Below are 16,458 nucleotides of genomic sequence, written 5' to 3'. Positions count from 1 at the left end.
ATCCAGTCTCAGACACTAAATAATTACCTAACCATGTGACCTTCAGCAAGTCACTCAATCCTATTGCCTTAAATAAATAAATTTTTCTTAATAAATAAAATGATACTGTCCCTGGTGGGGGGAGGAGGAGGAAGGGGGATTGAGGTCAGATTTTTGAAAATGAATTATACTTATTCCATTCCAATCTCAACAACTCTCTATTTGGTTGGAATTTTATGCAGAAATAAAAATAAAATCCTCTATGATCAGCTTAAATAAGCAGGAATTAATAAGGGATACTGAAAAGTTGTCTCTTTTTTTTTTACCCCAGATCCTAATGTGAAGAATATTCACTAAGATGGGAGGGGGAATTAGCAGTAAAGAAAGCCTGGCTTGAAGGACATGAGGAAGAGTGATTTAAGAATTCCATCACTCCTAGGATTTATTCATGAACCGTAGAATGTTGGAGGGTGTGTGCTAGTGTTTGAAAATTCAGGGAGCTGACTGTAATTTTTGTTGTTTTAGTAGCCAGTCTCTCTCTCTCTCTCTCTCTCTCTCTCTCTCTCTCCTGTTGGTGGGAGACAAGCAATAAAGGGTTCCATTACTCACTAAGGCAACAGCCCAGTGTCAGTCCTTGTGAGAGGAGACATAAATCCCAGTTCTTGCAGAATAGATTCTGCAGCAGAGACTTGGTGTGCACATAAATGCTTTAAATGCTGCATTGTCCTATTTCCTTAATATATTCATGGCACCCAAACTTAGAAATACATTTTAGAATCAGGAATACAAGGGAGGAGCCTAAAGCCAATGGAGATAGGAATCTAAGAAATTTCAATTGCTCCCTCAAATCATTACCAATTATCTTGTGAAGTAGTAGATATTAGAACTGTATTATCAACTCATTGAACAAAAATGGAGGCCTAGGGGAACATTTAATTCAGGACAAGAGCTAGAGCTGACCTTGATGCATGTTAACTGCTTAGGTTCACAGATTTAGAGGTAGAAGGTCCTTAGAGACTGTTAATCCAACCCTTTCATTTTAGGAAGAAATAAACTGAAGGTAATTAAATGGTTCACTCAAGGTAGCACAGGTCCTAAGAGGCAAAGTCAGGATCTGAACCCAGATCTTAACTCCAAATTTAATGATGTTTCTTCTACTTCACCTTGATTAGAAGCTCAAAATTTTAGATCATAAATTGAACTTCTAAACAACTTACAGTCACTGCCTTCAAGGAAACTTCATTCTCCATGGATGAAATATGATGTACATAAATGCATCACAAATTTGAAAAAATGAAGAATACTAACAAAGGAGAGAGGAGGAAAGTCTCGTGCATGGAGAAAAGATAGACTGGGCTGAGCTATAAGGGGAGATAAAGATGCTGAGAGATAGAAAAGATAAGGACATGGACACTAGGGCATTTGATTGAATAACTGCAGAAAACCGAGATGGAATGCTGAATTCAAGCAACATCTGGTAAGAGTCTAGTCTAATTGAAATGTAGAGTTCATTTTTGCCTGAAAAATGATACATAAAGCCAAAAAACAACCATGAAGACTAATAATGGAGGACCACATCAATAGCACATATTCAAAAACAGTATGACCTCTAAATGACCAAGTCATGCTATAGCTTTTGGTGGTAGTCTATTTACAGTATCTCATAACGTACAATGGTAAGAATACACGAGTGACAGACAGAGACAGAGATGGAGACAGAAAGACATACATAGAGAGAGAGAAAGGAGCAGCTAGGTGGCACAGTGGATAGAGCACTGGCCCTGGAGTCAGGAATACCTGAGTTCAAATTTGACCTCAGACACTTAATAATTACCTAGCTGTGTGGCCTTGAGCAAGTCACTTAACCCCATTTGCCTTGCAAAACCCTAAAAAAAAAAAAGTAAAAATAATATGCATGGGTCTGCATTCAGACTCCATAGTTCTTTCTCTGGATATGGATGGTATTTTCCATCACAAGCCCTTTAGAACTGTCTTTGATCATTGTATTGCCAAGGGCTAAGTTGATCATCGCTCAGTGTTGTTGTTAATGTGTACAGTGTTCAAGGAGCTTACATTTAATGAGAAAAGAAAACACTCAGAGAAGAAAAGGAATATAGACAGGTTATGAAGGGAACATAGCCTGATGGTGGCCATATAATAGTGGCCCAGACAAAGAAGTCACCAATCAGGAGAGGAGGATCCTATACCACAGATATATTTATCAAAGCCAAGGCAAACTCAAACTATTATGACACATACCATAAAAGGTTTGTGCTAGAGAAATTCTACCTATGTTTTGGACCATAGACAGATTAGTTCTGACCAAAGTGGGAGAATCACATAGTACTAAAAGTGAATGCATGACTTGAATAAGAAGAAAGGGTCCTCTAGATCAGAGGTGTCAAACATCACCAGTAGACTGGACCGGTAGTCCATACAACATACCCAAGGTTGAACCAGATTAAAATATAATTGAGAAATACATTTGAAATAATACTTTTTAGTTCCTGTTGACTAAATAGCATTATGCTATGTCTTAGGAATACAAAGACAAATAAAAAGTAGTATTTCCCTGCCCACTAGGAGCATACATTCTATGAGACTAGAATTCAATGGAATTCCAGGAATTTACTGCCAGGAACAGAAATGTAATATGTTTTCCCTTGTTCTTTTTCTAATCTTTCCCGATTTAAAAAAAATAATCCATTTTTAAAACATGTCAGTAATTTTTCAATACACTCCCCTGGATCCTCCATTTATATAACAAAGAAAAAATAGTCAACCAAACCAAATAACTAACCTAACCCATCACATCTGACAGCTTATGCAACATTCATTCCTGTACACCCCCACCTCTCTATCAAGAGCATATTGTATCATTAGACAGTTCCCCTATAACTGGACCAAGATCAGCTTAAATATTAAGTCCATTCATTCAAAGCTGATTCTCTGGTTCTTTAGCTACAGAGGCCACTAATCGGTCAGCCAATAAGGAAGGCCTTAAAGCTAGAAATTGTAATTTGGGGGGGGGGGTCAGAGCAATTATTCAGTGTTACAAACTTTTGGGAAAAGTTTAATTAGAGATTCAGATCCCAAAGCAATTAAAACAGCATAGATAGAAACCTTCAGTGTTGTTAATTGGTTCCATTAAAAAAAGGACAATGAGTAAAATAACATTTTAGGGAGGTCAACAAGATAAGCCAATTTATACGGAGACTTGAAAGACATAAAGGCAGTGAGCATGGACTGAAGGTATGTGTGTATAGGAATTTTAAGGCATATAGTCAAGAGGAATATTGAGTGTCAAGGAAAAGATGGCCAATTTCAAATTTGTTGAAGATAAAACAAATCTCCTGCTCTAGATAGGATCCTTCTTCTCTAGAGAGTATCCATTCCATCAAATTTACACAGTTGTAGGGTAAAATGGAAAGAGGCAAAATGGTCTTGAAGTCAGAAATTTTATCTTTTTTTATGGAAGGATTTTATCTTTCATTACAACAAAAAATGCATAGTATTCAGATTGAAGGATTTGATCATATCATTGTATTCTGCCTTCATTAGAGTCTTGCATTCAGTTCTGGGCACCATATTTAAGGGAGACTATTGATAAGAACATGTGCAAAGGAGGGTGGTTGATAGAGGAAGGACAGAACTAGAGATAAGATACATGAAAATAAAAAGAAAGAACTAGGAATATTTTAGCTGGGAGAAGAACAGGCTTACAGGGGTTTGGGGAGGGGTGGGTGGGCAGAGAAAACTCTTGAAAGAGTGGATTCATGGGGTGCAGTGAATAGAGCACTGGCCCTGGACTGAGGAGGACCTGAGTTCAAATCTGACCTCAGACATTTAATAACTACCTAGCTGTGTGACCTTGGGCAAGTCATTTAACCCCATTGCCTTGCCAAAAAAAAACCAAACCAAAACAAAACAAGAAAGAGTACATCCTTTCCATTTGGCCCAATATGACAGAATTAGAAGCAAAGATTGGAATTTTATGCATACATATTTTGACTCCACATGAGGAAAAATTTCCTAATAATTAGAGCTATCCAAAAGTGGAGTGTGCTGCATTAGGAGCTAATGGGTTCCTTATATCTGCCATCTTCTAGAACAGTCTGTTTAGTTTCTTTTTATGTACAAAAATAGATGACTTCTGAGGTGCTATGATTCTGTGAATATGAGTTTTGAGGTTGTCAATCCATATAGTTGCAACATACTCACAATGCAACTATAATATGATGTTTATGCTAGGATGCCACTGCTATGGAATAACTACTTCAGAAGACAAGAGAGTTTTTGTCCAATTTAATATCTTCTAGAAAGCTTATATGTACTCTTGTCACTACATTGTTATAAGTAATATACTCACTTTTGGAGAATGTTGTGTCTCATCACTGAAAAAAGTTTTAAACACTAGATTACAAAGTCAAATCATTCTCCGACTTTGCCACTTACCACCTCCAGCAAGTCACTCTCTGGATTTGTTTGTTCTGCTGTAAAATGAAGGACATGGAATTGAAGAATTCTCTCTCCTTTCAGCCTGAGATATGATAGGATGTGTAGAATGCTCCTAAGAAGCTAAGAAGAGCCCAAAATCTAAAGATAACCTGAGATTCTGTTCCCAGTTTCCAGTTCTTTTGCTTGCAAAATGAATGTTGCTATTTCTTCCTATATTCTTACTTCCTTGGGTTTATATGCCTAGCAGTAAGATCTCTGAGTATGGGTATGGACATATTAGGTACTTTTCTAACCTAATTCCAAGATGTTTTCTGGCATGCTTCAAATCATAGCTGCTACCAACTGGGGATTGGTATCTTCTTGCAATACTTTCATCAATAAGTATTCTCATTTCTAGTCATCTTTGCTAAACTGTTGGATATAAAGGAAAAGCCTCAGAGTTGTTTTGAGTTGCATTTCTCTTATGTGTCAGTGATCTGAAGCAATCTTTCATATGGTAGCCAACAGTTGGCAATTCTTTTGACAACTCTTTGTTTAAATCCTTTCACCACTTAATTGTTGGGAAATGGTTCCTGATCTTATATATTTATGTGTTATTTTCTTAAACATAATTTTATTATGTGAGATAGTTTGCTAAGAAGAGGTGTTGGGAAGGGTTTTAAGGGAAATGTACTGCAAAAACAAAGGCATCAATTAAAAATAAAGAAGTAAATACTCAAGAAAAAAGGTTCTTGAAAGCAGAGATTATGTCAATTTAAAAATCTTTGTATTCCTAGCATAGCTTCTTGTACAGAGTAGGTCTTTTCAAATGTTTGCTGAATGCTGAATGAATATCATCTAATCTCACTAATTGGAACTTGGACAGAAATTTTCTTTTGATATTTGCAATGCAGTGGGTGGGGTTAAGTGGCTTGCCCAAGGTCATACAGCTAGATAATTATTAAGTGTCTGAGACAATTTGAACTCAGGTCCTCCTGACTCTAGGGGAAGTACTCTATCCACTGCCATCACCTAGCTGCCGCTTGGACCACAATTCTTAATGATATCCTCTGTCTAGAGCAATAAATATTTGTACCTAAATAGAAACTGAGCAGAACCTTTAAGCCAGAATTTCTCAAATAAATTTGGTCATGGAACATTTAAAACATCCCAGTTTCACTCAGTACATACATCCCCAGGGCCCAACAAAGTGCTAGACACATAATGGGCATTTAATAAATGCTTACTGAACAGTGCTCAAAGACAATTCCAAAAGACTTGTCATAGAAAATGCTACCCACATCCAGAGAAAGAATTATGGAATCTGAATGCAGAGCAAAGCTTAGTATTTTGACTTTTTTAAAATGTTTTTTATTTTTTCTTTCTTGTATTTTTTTTCTCTTTTGATCTGATTCTTCTTTTACAACATGACTATTATAGAAATAAGTTTAAAATTATTACACATGTATAATTAATTAGATTACTCACTGTCAAAGGGAAAGGAAAAGAAGGGAGAAAAGGATAAAAATCCAGAACTCAAAATCTTATAAAAATGAATGCTGAAAACTATCTTTACATGTAACTAGAAAAAATGAAATGCTATTAACTGAAAAACAAAAAATACAAAGAAGTAAATACTTATAGATTTATCAATTGATAAGCTCTATGAGTGTTTTCCTATCAAACTAGCATGGCCTGGGAGCATGGATTATATGATTGGATAAAGAGGGTAGATTCTGGCCCCAAATAAAATTAAGTCAGTCCATTTTCATACTAGAAAAGACAGCTACACAAAATAATTTATGATTGATAGTTAATTTGATCATTAATATTTTATAAGATGGGGAGGGGGAAATATGACCATAATCAACCATTTTTCATGGAAGGCTATTCCAGTAGCCTGGAACATGGATATTTGGGAAATACACAAAGAGAGGAAAAGAATGAAATTGAAACAAATAAAAACTAAATCGCTTCAAGACTAACATGGTACTACTAGTGCACTGGTTCACTCTTTCAATGCCAAGTCAGCTACATCTCCTTTCAGAATTTCAGAGAACTGAAAAGGGCACAGGGTTGTTGGGGTTTTTCTTAACTACTACTGGCTGGAGCTCCTACTAACCATGTTTCAATTGTCTGGTAGGGGTCCAGGGAGTAGTACTTCCTGATTTACTTCTAATAAGAGTGATCTCCCACCTCATCTTGGGAAGAAGAAATAGGTAGAACTTGTATCTCTGCCCCAAACTTAACTATGAGCCTGGGTTAACATTAACAACTACAAAGTAGGGGCAGCTAGGTGGCGCAGTGGATAGAGCACCAGCCCTGGAGTCAGGAGCACCTGAGTTCAAATCCAGCCTCAGACACTTAATAATTACCTAGCTGTGTGACCTTGGGCAAACCATTTAACCCCATTGTCTTGCAAAAAAACCTAAAAATAAAAAATAAACAACTATAAAGTAGCCCCTAAATGGGAAGGCTATGATATCAAAGGCTATGGCTGCCCAAATTTTTCAACTAACCATATAATCCACCATATTAATGCTTCCTTGTCATTCCTGCCAAGGAGGGGCGTGATGAAACCACATTTTTAAAGACCAAAGCACGATAATACATTTTACATCCTCCACAGAAAGCCATCAAATGTTAAAAGTGCTTTCATGGCTCCTGCTCTAAGATATTGCTTTGAAAACGCCTATATACATTTTAATTTTTCACCTCATTTATAATGTTATAGATGCCAGAGCAGCAGTAATGTTTCTCTTAATGCTCAGAAAACATAATGCCAAAATGTAATTACATACTAGCTATAGTTTATAGAGGCAGAGGACTCAAGCCATATGGATGGGGAAAGGCTCCAGAATTATAGTAAACCAAGCCCAGCAGAGCATGGCATTTTAATAGACAGATTTCAAATACAGAAAAACATAAACAATTTATATTTTTACTTCAAGCTCATCCTTTTGAGCAGAATGTTGAGAGAAAGGTTTTATAAACAAATCTACAACATCTTTATCAGGGTCAACAGAGTAGCACTTGAAAGGAGCCGAAACATGGATAAAGTCACAAGAGCAGCCATGAGCTTTAACAAGGTAAATATTTACTAAGTGTTGCTTGCCTTCTGGGCACATTGAACTGGCTGTTAATATGTATCCTGCTCATTAAGTCTCTATGTCTCCTTGTCTGGGAACAGATACTAATATAATGGTATGAAGATGTCTCATACACCACTCGGCAGGAAGAAAAACCATGGAGATGCCCTGTTCTCCATAATCCTCAGAGGAACTCCTCAAAACTCTAGAGACTAATCTGGCACATGAAAAGAAAACTGATTTTAATATACACATATAAATTATATATACCTATATTATACATGTATTTATATATCTAGGTATATACAAATATGCATATTATACAGAGACATATCCATATGTATACATTCATGTATACACACAGATATATATATATATATACATATATATATATATATATATATATATATGTATATCTGAAGAATACAAAGCAGAAGGCTCCACATACATCTAATTATTCAGAGGAGCACTATTTGTGGTAACAAAGATGATCATTGACTGAAGAATGGCTAAATTGACTTTAGTATATAAATGTTATATGGAAGTGTTCTGTAACAAATGAGGAATATGATGAATACAGAGAAACAAAGGACACATACATGATCTTACAACAATTTAAATGTAAAGAACAACCATCACAAAATGGATACTGCAAAGAACTGCAAAGAACAACCTTGGTCCCAAAAGAGATACATGAAGAGACACCTCTTCCTACTCCTTTGTAGAGGTGAAGGTAAAAGGAAAAGATGTGGAAGACTGTATATCTGAGCAGATATTTTTCTTTTGACCAGTTTTGTTGATTTTTCTCTTTCCCCTTTTTACCCCCTTTTAAAAAAAATAAATTATTACACTTGAAGATTATAACTCTTGAAGACAAGCAACCGAGAGAGATACAGGGGTAAATTTAGGCAATTAAAAAACAAAAATAGCATTTTTAAGTAATTAAAGTGAATAATGGAAAAAAGTTGTGACATTTTTTATGCCAAAATTAATTTAAATGCCAAAAGTTAATATGCAAGTTAGATGTATTTCTATTGCATGATTCATATTAAGTTTTTAATAAAACATTAATTTTTTGAAAAGAAAAACAAAGTCTTATAAAGTATCAGGACTTGGGAATGAATAAATGAATCAATGGAAGAAAACATTAATATTAATTATAATTATAATAATATTAAACCAGGGGACATGTATATTAAAAACTACAAAAACATAAAAAATGTATCAAGTATAGAGCTAGGAGAACAACATACAATAACAACATTACGAAATACTGGAGAATTCTGATCAATTTGATGACCAATCACAATTCCTGAAGTCTGATGATGAGGAAGGCTGCCTAGTTCATGACACGAATGGAAAGAGTGCAGAATGAGACACACATTTTTGGATGTGGTCAATTGCTTTGCTGGACTTTGCACATTTTAAACAAAAGATTTATTTTTTGTTTCTTTTTTTTTTCAGTGGAAGGGATATGGGAAGGAAAGAAAAAAATGCTTAATTGAAAAATAATTTATAAAAGTAGATAGAGAAAGAAATAGGCATTTATATAGCACTGACTGTAATAGGCACCATGCTAAGTGCTTTTAAAAAATATTACCTCATTTGAAAATAAAATAAAGTATTGCCTTTTTGTATGTTTTTGTTAAAAGATATAAAAAAAAAGAAAAAAATGGGTAAGGAAAACTGGTAAAACTAACCTGTGAAGGAACAGTCTCTCAGAAAAAATGTTGAGAAGAAACACAATGTACTGAGGCCCAGAGAACTGCCACTCAGATAAATATTCTGAGAGAACCTATCTGCGGACAGAACAATAAATGAGATATCAATTGGCTTCTACCATTGTAGTCAGTCATCTCATTTACATGTGATTGTTTTTAGAATTCTGAAACTTATAACTGATAAAATTACAAATGAAGAGTTATTTGGAACTATGGGGAGATTATAGGAGGACTATTGAGTTCAAAAGTGACAAAAAGATGTCTTGGGTTTTGCCTTCTTCATAGGATAAAGAATGATGAATCACTGACCACTGGGAGATTTGATCTGAGTTATTAGAAGGAAAAGAGAAACAGGAGGATGAGATAGCTGGGGAAGCAAGAGAATGAATTGAGCATAGGAGTCAGAAGAAGCTGGGAACAGTAGACAGAGAAGGCTTTGAATTGAGACAACTGATTTTTTGATCTTGATTGGAAATCTGATTATTTATCACTCTGCTGGTTGGCTGGGGAAAGTCTAGAACACCTCCTGGAAGCTCACTGGCTTAGCATTGGATTTAATGCTATTGGCTGTGTGTGGATCTACCAGGACAAATGCTCTTTAGTGTTCTAGACAGATGAGATAAAAGAAATCTCTTAGAGGCATCTGAATTGCCCTCTACAGACTTCTCTTGTTTGAGAGGTAGAAATAGGAAAGGAACACAGGTTTTACTTCTATTTTACTATGAGCTGAGCTTTTCCATGTCTTCCTTTTAGGATTGGTCAAGGACAAAAGAACAGTTTGGGTCAAATTTTCAGAAAACTATTTTAATTGATTTTATTTATTTATTTGGTTTTTTTTTTTTGCAAGGCAAATGGGGTTTAGTGGTTTGCCCAAGGCCACACAGCTAGGTAATTATTAAGTGTCTGAGACTGGATTTGAACCCAGGTACTCCTGACTCCAGGAATGGTGCTTTATCCACTGCGCCACCTAGCCGCCCCTAATTGATTTTATTGATATCTTTTTTCCTCAATTGAGTAAATTTATAATTGTTCTTTCAAATGCCTTATTAATACGTGTTTTCTGTTTAAGAATTGATGATGAAAAAAGTTAAATGGTTTATGTCAGAGCTGTCCAGCCTTACTTTTAAAAGTATTTTTATTGAAACAATAGACAATATATTTTGATTTGCCATTTTAGTGAGAGCTCGTGGTAGCTCAGCTTTGTTTACTAAAACATTAAGTAAACCCACAAGGGGAGGAGGGGCTGCATTTTGGGCAGCCTAATTTATGTTATGATTTCGTGTAAATAGGAAGCACTGGTGGGGGCTCAGTAATTACAACAGTAACACACAACCGGTGTTATCCCTTAGATCTTTGGAATAGAGAAAATGATTTGTAGAAGCATAACTATGGTCCCTTTCCATGAGAGAATGCCAGTGGGGATGAGGAATGCCATACAAGACTATAAAAGCAACAATTAACAATAAGGAGACTTCTTTATTATAGGAATTTAGCTGTCCTATTTATTTTGAGGTAATTATTAATCCAATCTAAGAATAATTTATTAAACAATAACTAGATGCCAGCTACCAAGTCCATATCTTTTTTTTTAGAGTTTTTTTTTTGCAAGGCAAACAGGTTAAGTGGCTTGCCCAAGGCCACACAGCTAGGTAATTATTAAGTGTCTGAGACAGAATTTGAACCCAGGTACTCTTGACTCCAGGGCCAGTTGCTTTATCTACTACGCCACCTAGCTGCCCCTAGTCCAGATCCTTTCAGAAATGTTTTTTAATAGAATGACTACCTTGCCTCAGAACAATTCATGGAACTTGGGAGAAACTTATTGTTTGATCCAACCAGTACAGGAAAAAGTACTCTTTGATTTCCTTCCGCATCATTTTTGCCCCCTTATATTTTTCTTCTATTTCCTGTGCTTTCTCTCTTCTTTTTATTCCTTCCTATTTGTATTTTTCCATTTTAATTTTCCCTTGTTTTTCTATATCTTCACCCCCCCCCCCACAATAGGAGCAATTTCCTAATTCCCCAACATAGATTGGGCTAGTTTTTCCTTACAAGGTATTTTAAAAAATTTATTCATTTATTCTCATCCATTTACACATGTATATTTTCAAGTTACAAAATTGCCTTCCCCCCTCCCCTCAGTGGCCAACAGTCAGGTTAGCATTGTGCATACATATTGATAAGCATGCTTACAGATTAGTATTAATTATTTTCGGTATGAGGAATTAAGTTTAAGGGAAAGAGATACATAACATAATTTTTATAAAGTGTATCAGATTCTGGAAGATTGGTGTTGTGTGTGTGTGTGTGTGTGTGTGTGTGTGTGTTTTTCTTCCTCGGGATGGGGATAACATAGTCCATAGCCAGTCTAATACGGTTGTCCTAACTCTCTGAACTGCCGAGAGGCCCTTACAAGGTACTGAAACTGTCCTTGAGATAGAGTGGCTCAGGGAACTAAAGGATACATCTGTTGACATCACTTCCTGGTTATTTAAGTACAAAGCAGTCATAAGGGTCTCTATCTGTGCTCTGATGATGGGTTGGTAGTCCATGATGCAATTCAAAAGAAAGAAAAGATTTACTTAGCTGAATTAAATTTGTTTGTGATGAATATCCTTAGCTCCCATAGCTAAGTAAATTTCCTTTTGTTAAATACTGAAATATCTATGAGGTTTTTATTTTTTCATTTCAATACTGAACTGAAATACTGGAGGCTAACCTGAGTCAAGTCCAGCCAAGAATAGTTCACCTAGTCCAACCTACCTTCCTTCTTTACTCTCCTGCAACATTATTTGAGGAGGGTAAGTCAGGGCATATTCAAACGCTTTACAATATTCTCATTAGCTTCATTTTCTTTAGTCAGATACAAAAAGATCATTAAGACAACAATATAAACAAAAAAAATCAAACTATCATTAATAAGCTTCTAAAAAAAAACCCAAAGAATGTTTCTAAATTGGACCTCTGGAGATCTCTGGCTTCTGACTACATCTTTTCTGAAAAATGTAAATGAATTGATGCAAAGTGAAGCAAGAAAACCAAGAAAACAATGCTTACAACAATATAAATGGAAAGAACACCCATCACAAATCAATGTTGCAAAGTACAAAGAATAAATTTGGCCCTAAAGAAGATATCACCCTCCTCCACCCTTCCCCACTGCTTTGCAGCAGTAGTGGAATATTGCAAACAATGTCAGAATTTTTTCAATGTATTGGTAAATGTTGCTGTTTTTTCCCCCTTTTTTCTCTAAAAAAAAATTCTTTTTTTTTATAAAGGATAGCTCTCTGGGAATCTTCTGCAAAATCTTCTGCAGATTACCAGGCAGAAGATACCAGACACTGAGGTCCTTTCTGGAGCTAAACTGCCAGGCATTCTAACATTACTACAGAACATGCAACTACAATGGGCTGGAGACGCTGTTAGAATGCCAGTTGTACACTTGCCAAAAAAAACCCCAACATTTTATGGATAACTTACACAGAACAAGCGCTCAAAGGGATCAGAAGAAGCAATACCAAGATGCCCTGAAGGTCTCATTGAAGAACTTTAGAACTGATTGTACAGCATGGGAGACACTGGCACAGGACTGCCCAGCATGGGAGGGTGCTGACCTCTATAAGAAGGGCAGAATTGAAGCAGCTCAAAGGAAACATGAGATACATAAGTTTAGAGTACCCACCCCAGGTGCTCACACGGACTATTTGTGCTCAACCTGTGGTAGAGCATTCCAAGCTTGTTTTGGTCTGATCAGCCATACTGTAATTTGTCTCAAACATAGTGATGTCATTTTAGTCTTCTTTGATAATGAAGTACAAGAACCAATCAGCTCTCTGGGAGAGGGGGGAGGAGGAGGAGGAGGAGGAGGGGAAAATACAAGGCAATATAACAAAACATATCAATAAAAATCAAATTAAAAACTTTTCTGAAATATTATTCAAACTATGTTCTTTTGTCCTTGACCAATCCTAAAAGGAAGGTGCGATGCAATCTAGAGGTTAATATACTTCTTACCAGGAAACTATAGGATTTATTAATAATAACTTATTGCTTAAAAATAAAAACCACTGTGTGCAGAGGCAAAACCTAATACTATCCCATTATGAAATGTGAGAGTGGCAGGGGAAGGATGAGTTAGAAAGTCACAGTCACCCTTGATCGTATCCTCTCTCTCTAGCTTCCATATCTATTTTTTCACTACAGAATTGTGAGTGGCCTGGCCATGATTTGCCTCCATTTACATCATCATTTTAGGGAGTCTTGATGTAGCTTATTTATGACAGAAAGAAAAAATCCTTACACTCTACAAGACCTAGAGGTGCCTATCTGAATTATACCAGCTGACTTTAACCCCAATTGCCTAAGGAAATGCACAATGACAGGAAGGAAGATGTAATACCTTGGCTTTTTGGATTCCCTGGGGACTTAAACCTCTAGGTTCTGAATTTCCAACCTATATCCATGTTCATTCCTGCCATTGCCTTTCTTTCCTTTCCCCTCCCCTTCTTCCCTTTTGTCATTGGAATTATAATCAAGTCTATTTCTTCTGGAAAGCATCAAATGTCCCACTGTTCCACTTTAATTCTGAGGGATTTCTCAAGCCAAAATGTCCTACCCAGGCCCTACTCTCCAGTGTGTACAATCTCCTCCATTAAAATGTAAGCTCTCTGAGGCCAGGAAATATCTTATATTTGTATCCTCGGGGATTAGCAAAGTATCAGATACAAAGTAAGCCCTTAATGGATACTCACTACTTAATCAATACTCTACTACTTCTCCCCTTCTAAGCATTCTTTTCAGTCTTCTTCACTGACTGGAGGTGACCCCTTAAAGTTTGTTTCTCTAAAGTCCTTAACCCTCTTCTCTTTGATTCTCTACATTCTGTCATTTGACAATCTCATCCACTCTTACAGTAGCAACACTTATCTCTGTTCAAATAGCTCATCTTGAAGAGATATTTCTACCTAAATTCCCCATTAACTAGTCAAACTCAACAAATCCAAAACAGTGACTCATTCTACTTTACTACCAATGGATAGACAGAGATCGATGTGTAGAGAGCTCTAGGCTTGTCAACAGGAAGACCTGAGTTCAAATGTGACCTCACAGCTGGACAATCCCGGTCAAGTCACCTAAGTTCAAGTCAGTTTCTTCTACTGTAAAATGGAAATCATAATAGCATCTGCTTCACAGAATTGTTATGAGAATCTAATGAGATTTATATTAAGGTTAGCACAGTTTCTAGAATATGATTATTATTGTTATTCAGTCATTTCTAACTCTGTGACCCTATTTGAGCTTTTTTTTTTGTCAGAGATCCTAGAATGGTTTGCCATTTCTTTCTTCAACTCATTTCACTGATGAAGAAACTGAGGCAAACGGGGTTAAGTGACTTGTTCAGGGTCACCTAGCTAGTGTCTGAGACTGGATTTGAACTCATGAAGGTGAGTCTTCCTGATTCCGGACCAGTGCTTGATCTACTACTGATAGTATAGAACAAAGCACCTCATTAAATCTGGATATTATAATTCCAGAAATATATAACACACACACACACACACACACACACACACACACACACACACACACCCCAAGATGCCTTAATAGACCAGATAATTTATACAGTAAGAGGCTATGATTCTAACTCCATGCTTTTGTTGATGGTGACCAGTATTCTCTGGGGTCCTGATGTTGGGCAAATCCATAGGTCAGTCAATCCATTAGAAATATAAGAAGGAGGAAATGAAATATTCAAATAATTCAACACGCATTTATTAAATATTTACTATGTAAAATAAGAAGCAGTATGGTGTAAAGAGATCTTGCTGTGACAATAAGGAAAACATGGATTCAAGTCTTGATTCTTATATTTACTAATTGGGTTATACTGATCACATCATTTTACTTCCTTATCATTGCCTCTGGAAGAATCTATACTGATGAAATATGGAGAGAAAAAACTTTGTGCCAGGAATTTTGTTAGGCACTGGGATCAGAAAGATAAAAGTAAAAACAGTCTCTGCCCTCAACGAAAGTAATTCATACTTGATTTAAACCACAGGTGGTAGGTAGACAACTTGTTGAATAGAAAGCCAAATCTGGAGTCAGGAAGACTCATCTTCATGAGTTCATATTCAGACTTATATACTTACTAGCTGGGTGACTCAGGGAGTCATTTCACTCAGTTTGCCTCAATTTCTTGAACCAAAAAATGGGTTGGAGAAAGAAATAGTAAACCCCTCCAATATCTTTGCCAAGAAAATCCCAAATAGGGTCACAAAGAGTTGGACATGACTGAAAGAAAACAAGATTTCCAAAATAAAGATACCCAGGATAAAAGTAATGATATATAAAGAAAAAAGGGGGCAGCAATGTCAATCTTCAAAACCTTTGGTTAAAACTTTTAACCTGGCCTAAGAGATCGTAAAAGACTATTTGAATATGAGATTCTGAGTGAAATAAGGGGAGAAATATTCCACAAAAGATACAATGAACTGGAAAAGCTTGAAAATGAAATCCCCAAATTTCAGTACAAGTACCCTATCTCTTTTGGGGCATTAAATGACCACTAAATGGAATCTAGAAATGAAAAAAATAATAATAGCTAATATTTATATACCAACTTAGAGTTTGTAAAGCACATGACATGTTTTGTCATTTTATCCTCACAACTCCCCTAGGAGGTGAGTGCTATTTATTATCATCTCCTTTTTACAGATGAGTAAGTAAAGTTAAGTGACATGCCCAAAGTCACAAAGATCAGGATTTGAATTCAGGTCTTCCTGACTCTAAGACAAATACTCTATCCACTGCTCCCTATTTTTTCAATATCTATCCATATTCCCCTTCCTGAACTTTGAAATCAAGTAATGACCAAGATTACCCTCATCCAGTAATTCTGACACAATGAAAACAACTGGAGTACATCTTATTTCAGAATAATTTTAAAAAGACAGGGAAAATCCTAAGTTTTGACATAGCTGTAGACATTTCTTAAAACAACATACCTTGAAGAACGGTGTTCTGGTTTATTTCTTTCACTGCGATCTGTAAAGAAGGAAGATATGTTAAAATTGACATTTTTAGACAAAAACTTGAATTTCTCAAGTAACATCCCTCTATCCAATTCAATTCTTTTTAAGTGTCTACTACGTGCAAGACATGTTGCTGGTACTAGAGATATAAAACCCAAACTAAAAAGTATTGAAAACTGAACTTCTCCAGGAGAATAA

General features: G+C 36.0%; 1 protein-coding gene across 3 annotated transcripts in view; it reads right to left on the bottom strand.

Moving 5' to 3' along the window:
• SH3D19 (SH3 domain containing 19) overlaps nucleotides 1-16,458 on the bottom strand; it is a 205,138-nt gene that overhangs the window by 109,904 nt on the left and 78,776 nt on the right. For all 3 annotated transcript variants that reach the window (XM_074229142.1, XM_074229141.1, XM_074229143.1), the window contains exon 2: nucleotides 16,234-16,273. In XM_074229142.1, coding sequence (XP_074085243.1) covers nucleotides 16,234-16,273 — 40 coding nt within the window. The remainder of the gene's footprint in view (nucleotides 1-16,233; nucleotides 16,274-16,458) is intronic.

The sequence above is a fragment of the Macrotis lagotis genome, chromosome 3, assembly GCF_037893015.1.
Source record: "Macrotis lagotis isolate mMagLag1 chromosome 3, bilby.v1.9.chrom.fasta, whole genome shotgun sequence".
NCBI classification, from domain to species: Eukaryota; Metazoa; Chordata; class Mammalia; order Peramelemorphia; family Peramelidae; genus Macrotis; species Macrotis lagotis.
The sequence above is the reverse complement of the archived record's forward strand: the minus strand, read 5'-3'. Positions and strand labels throughout refer to the sequence as shown.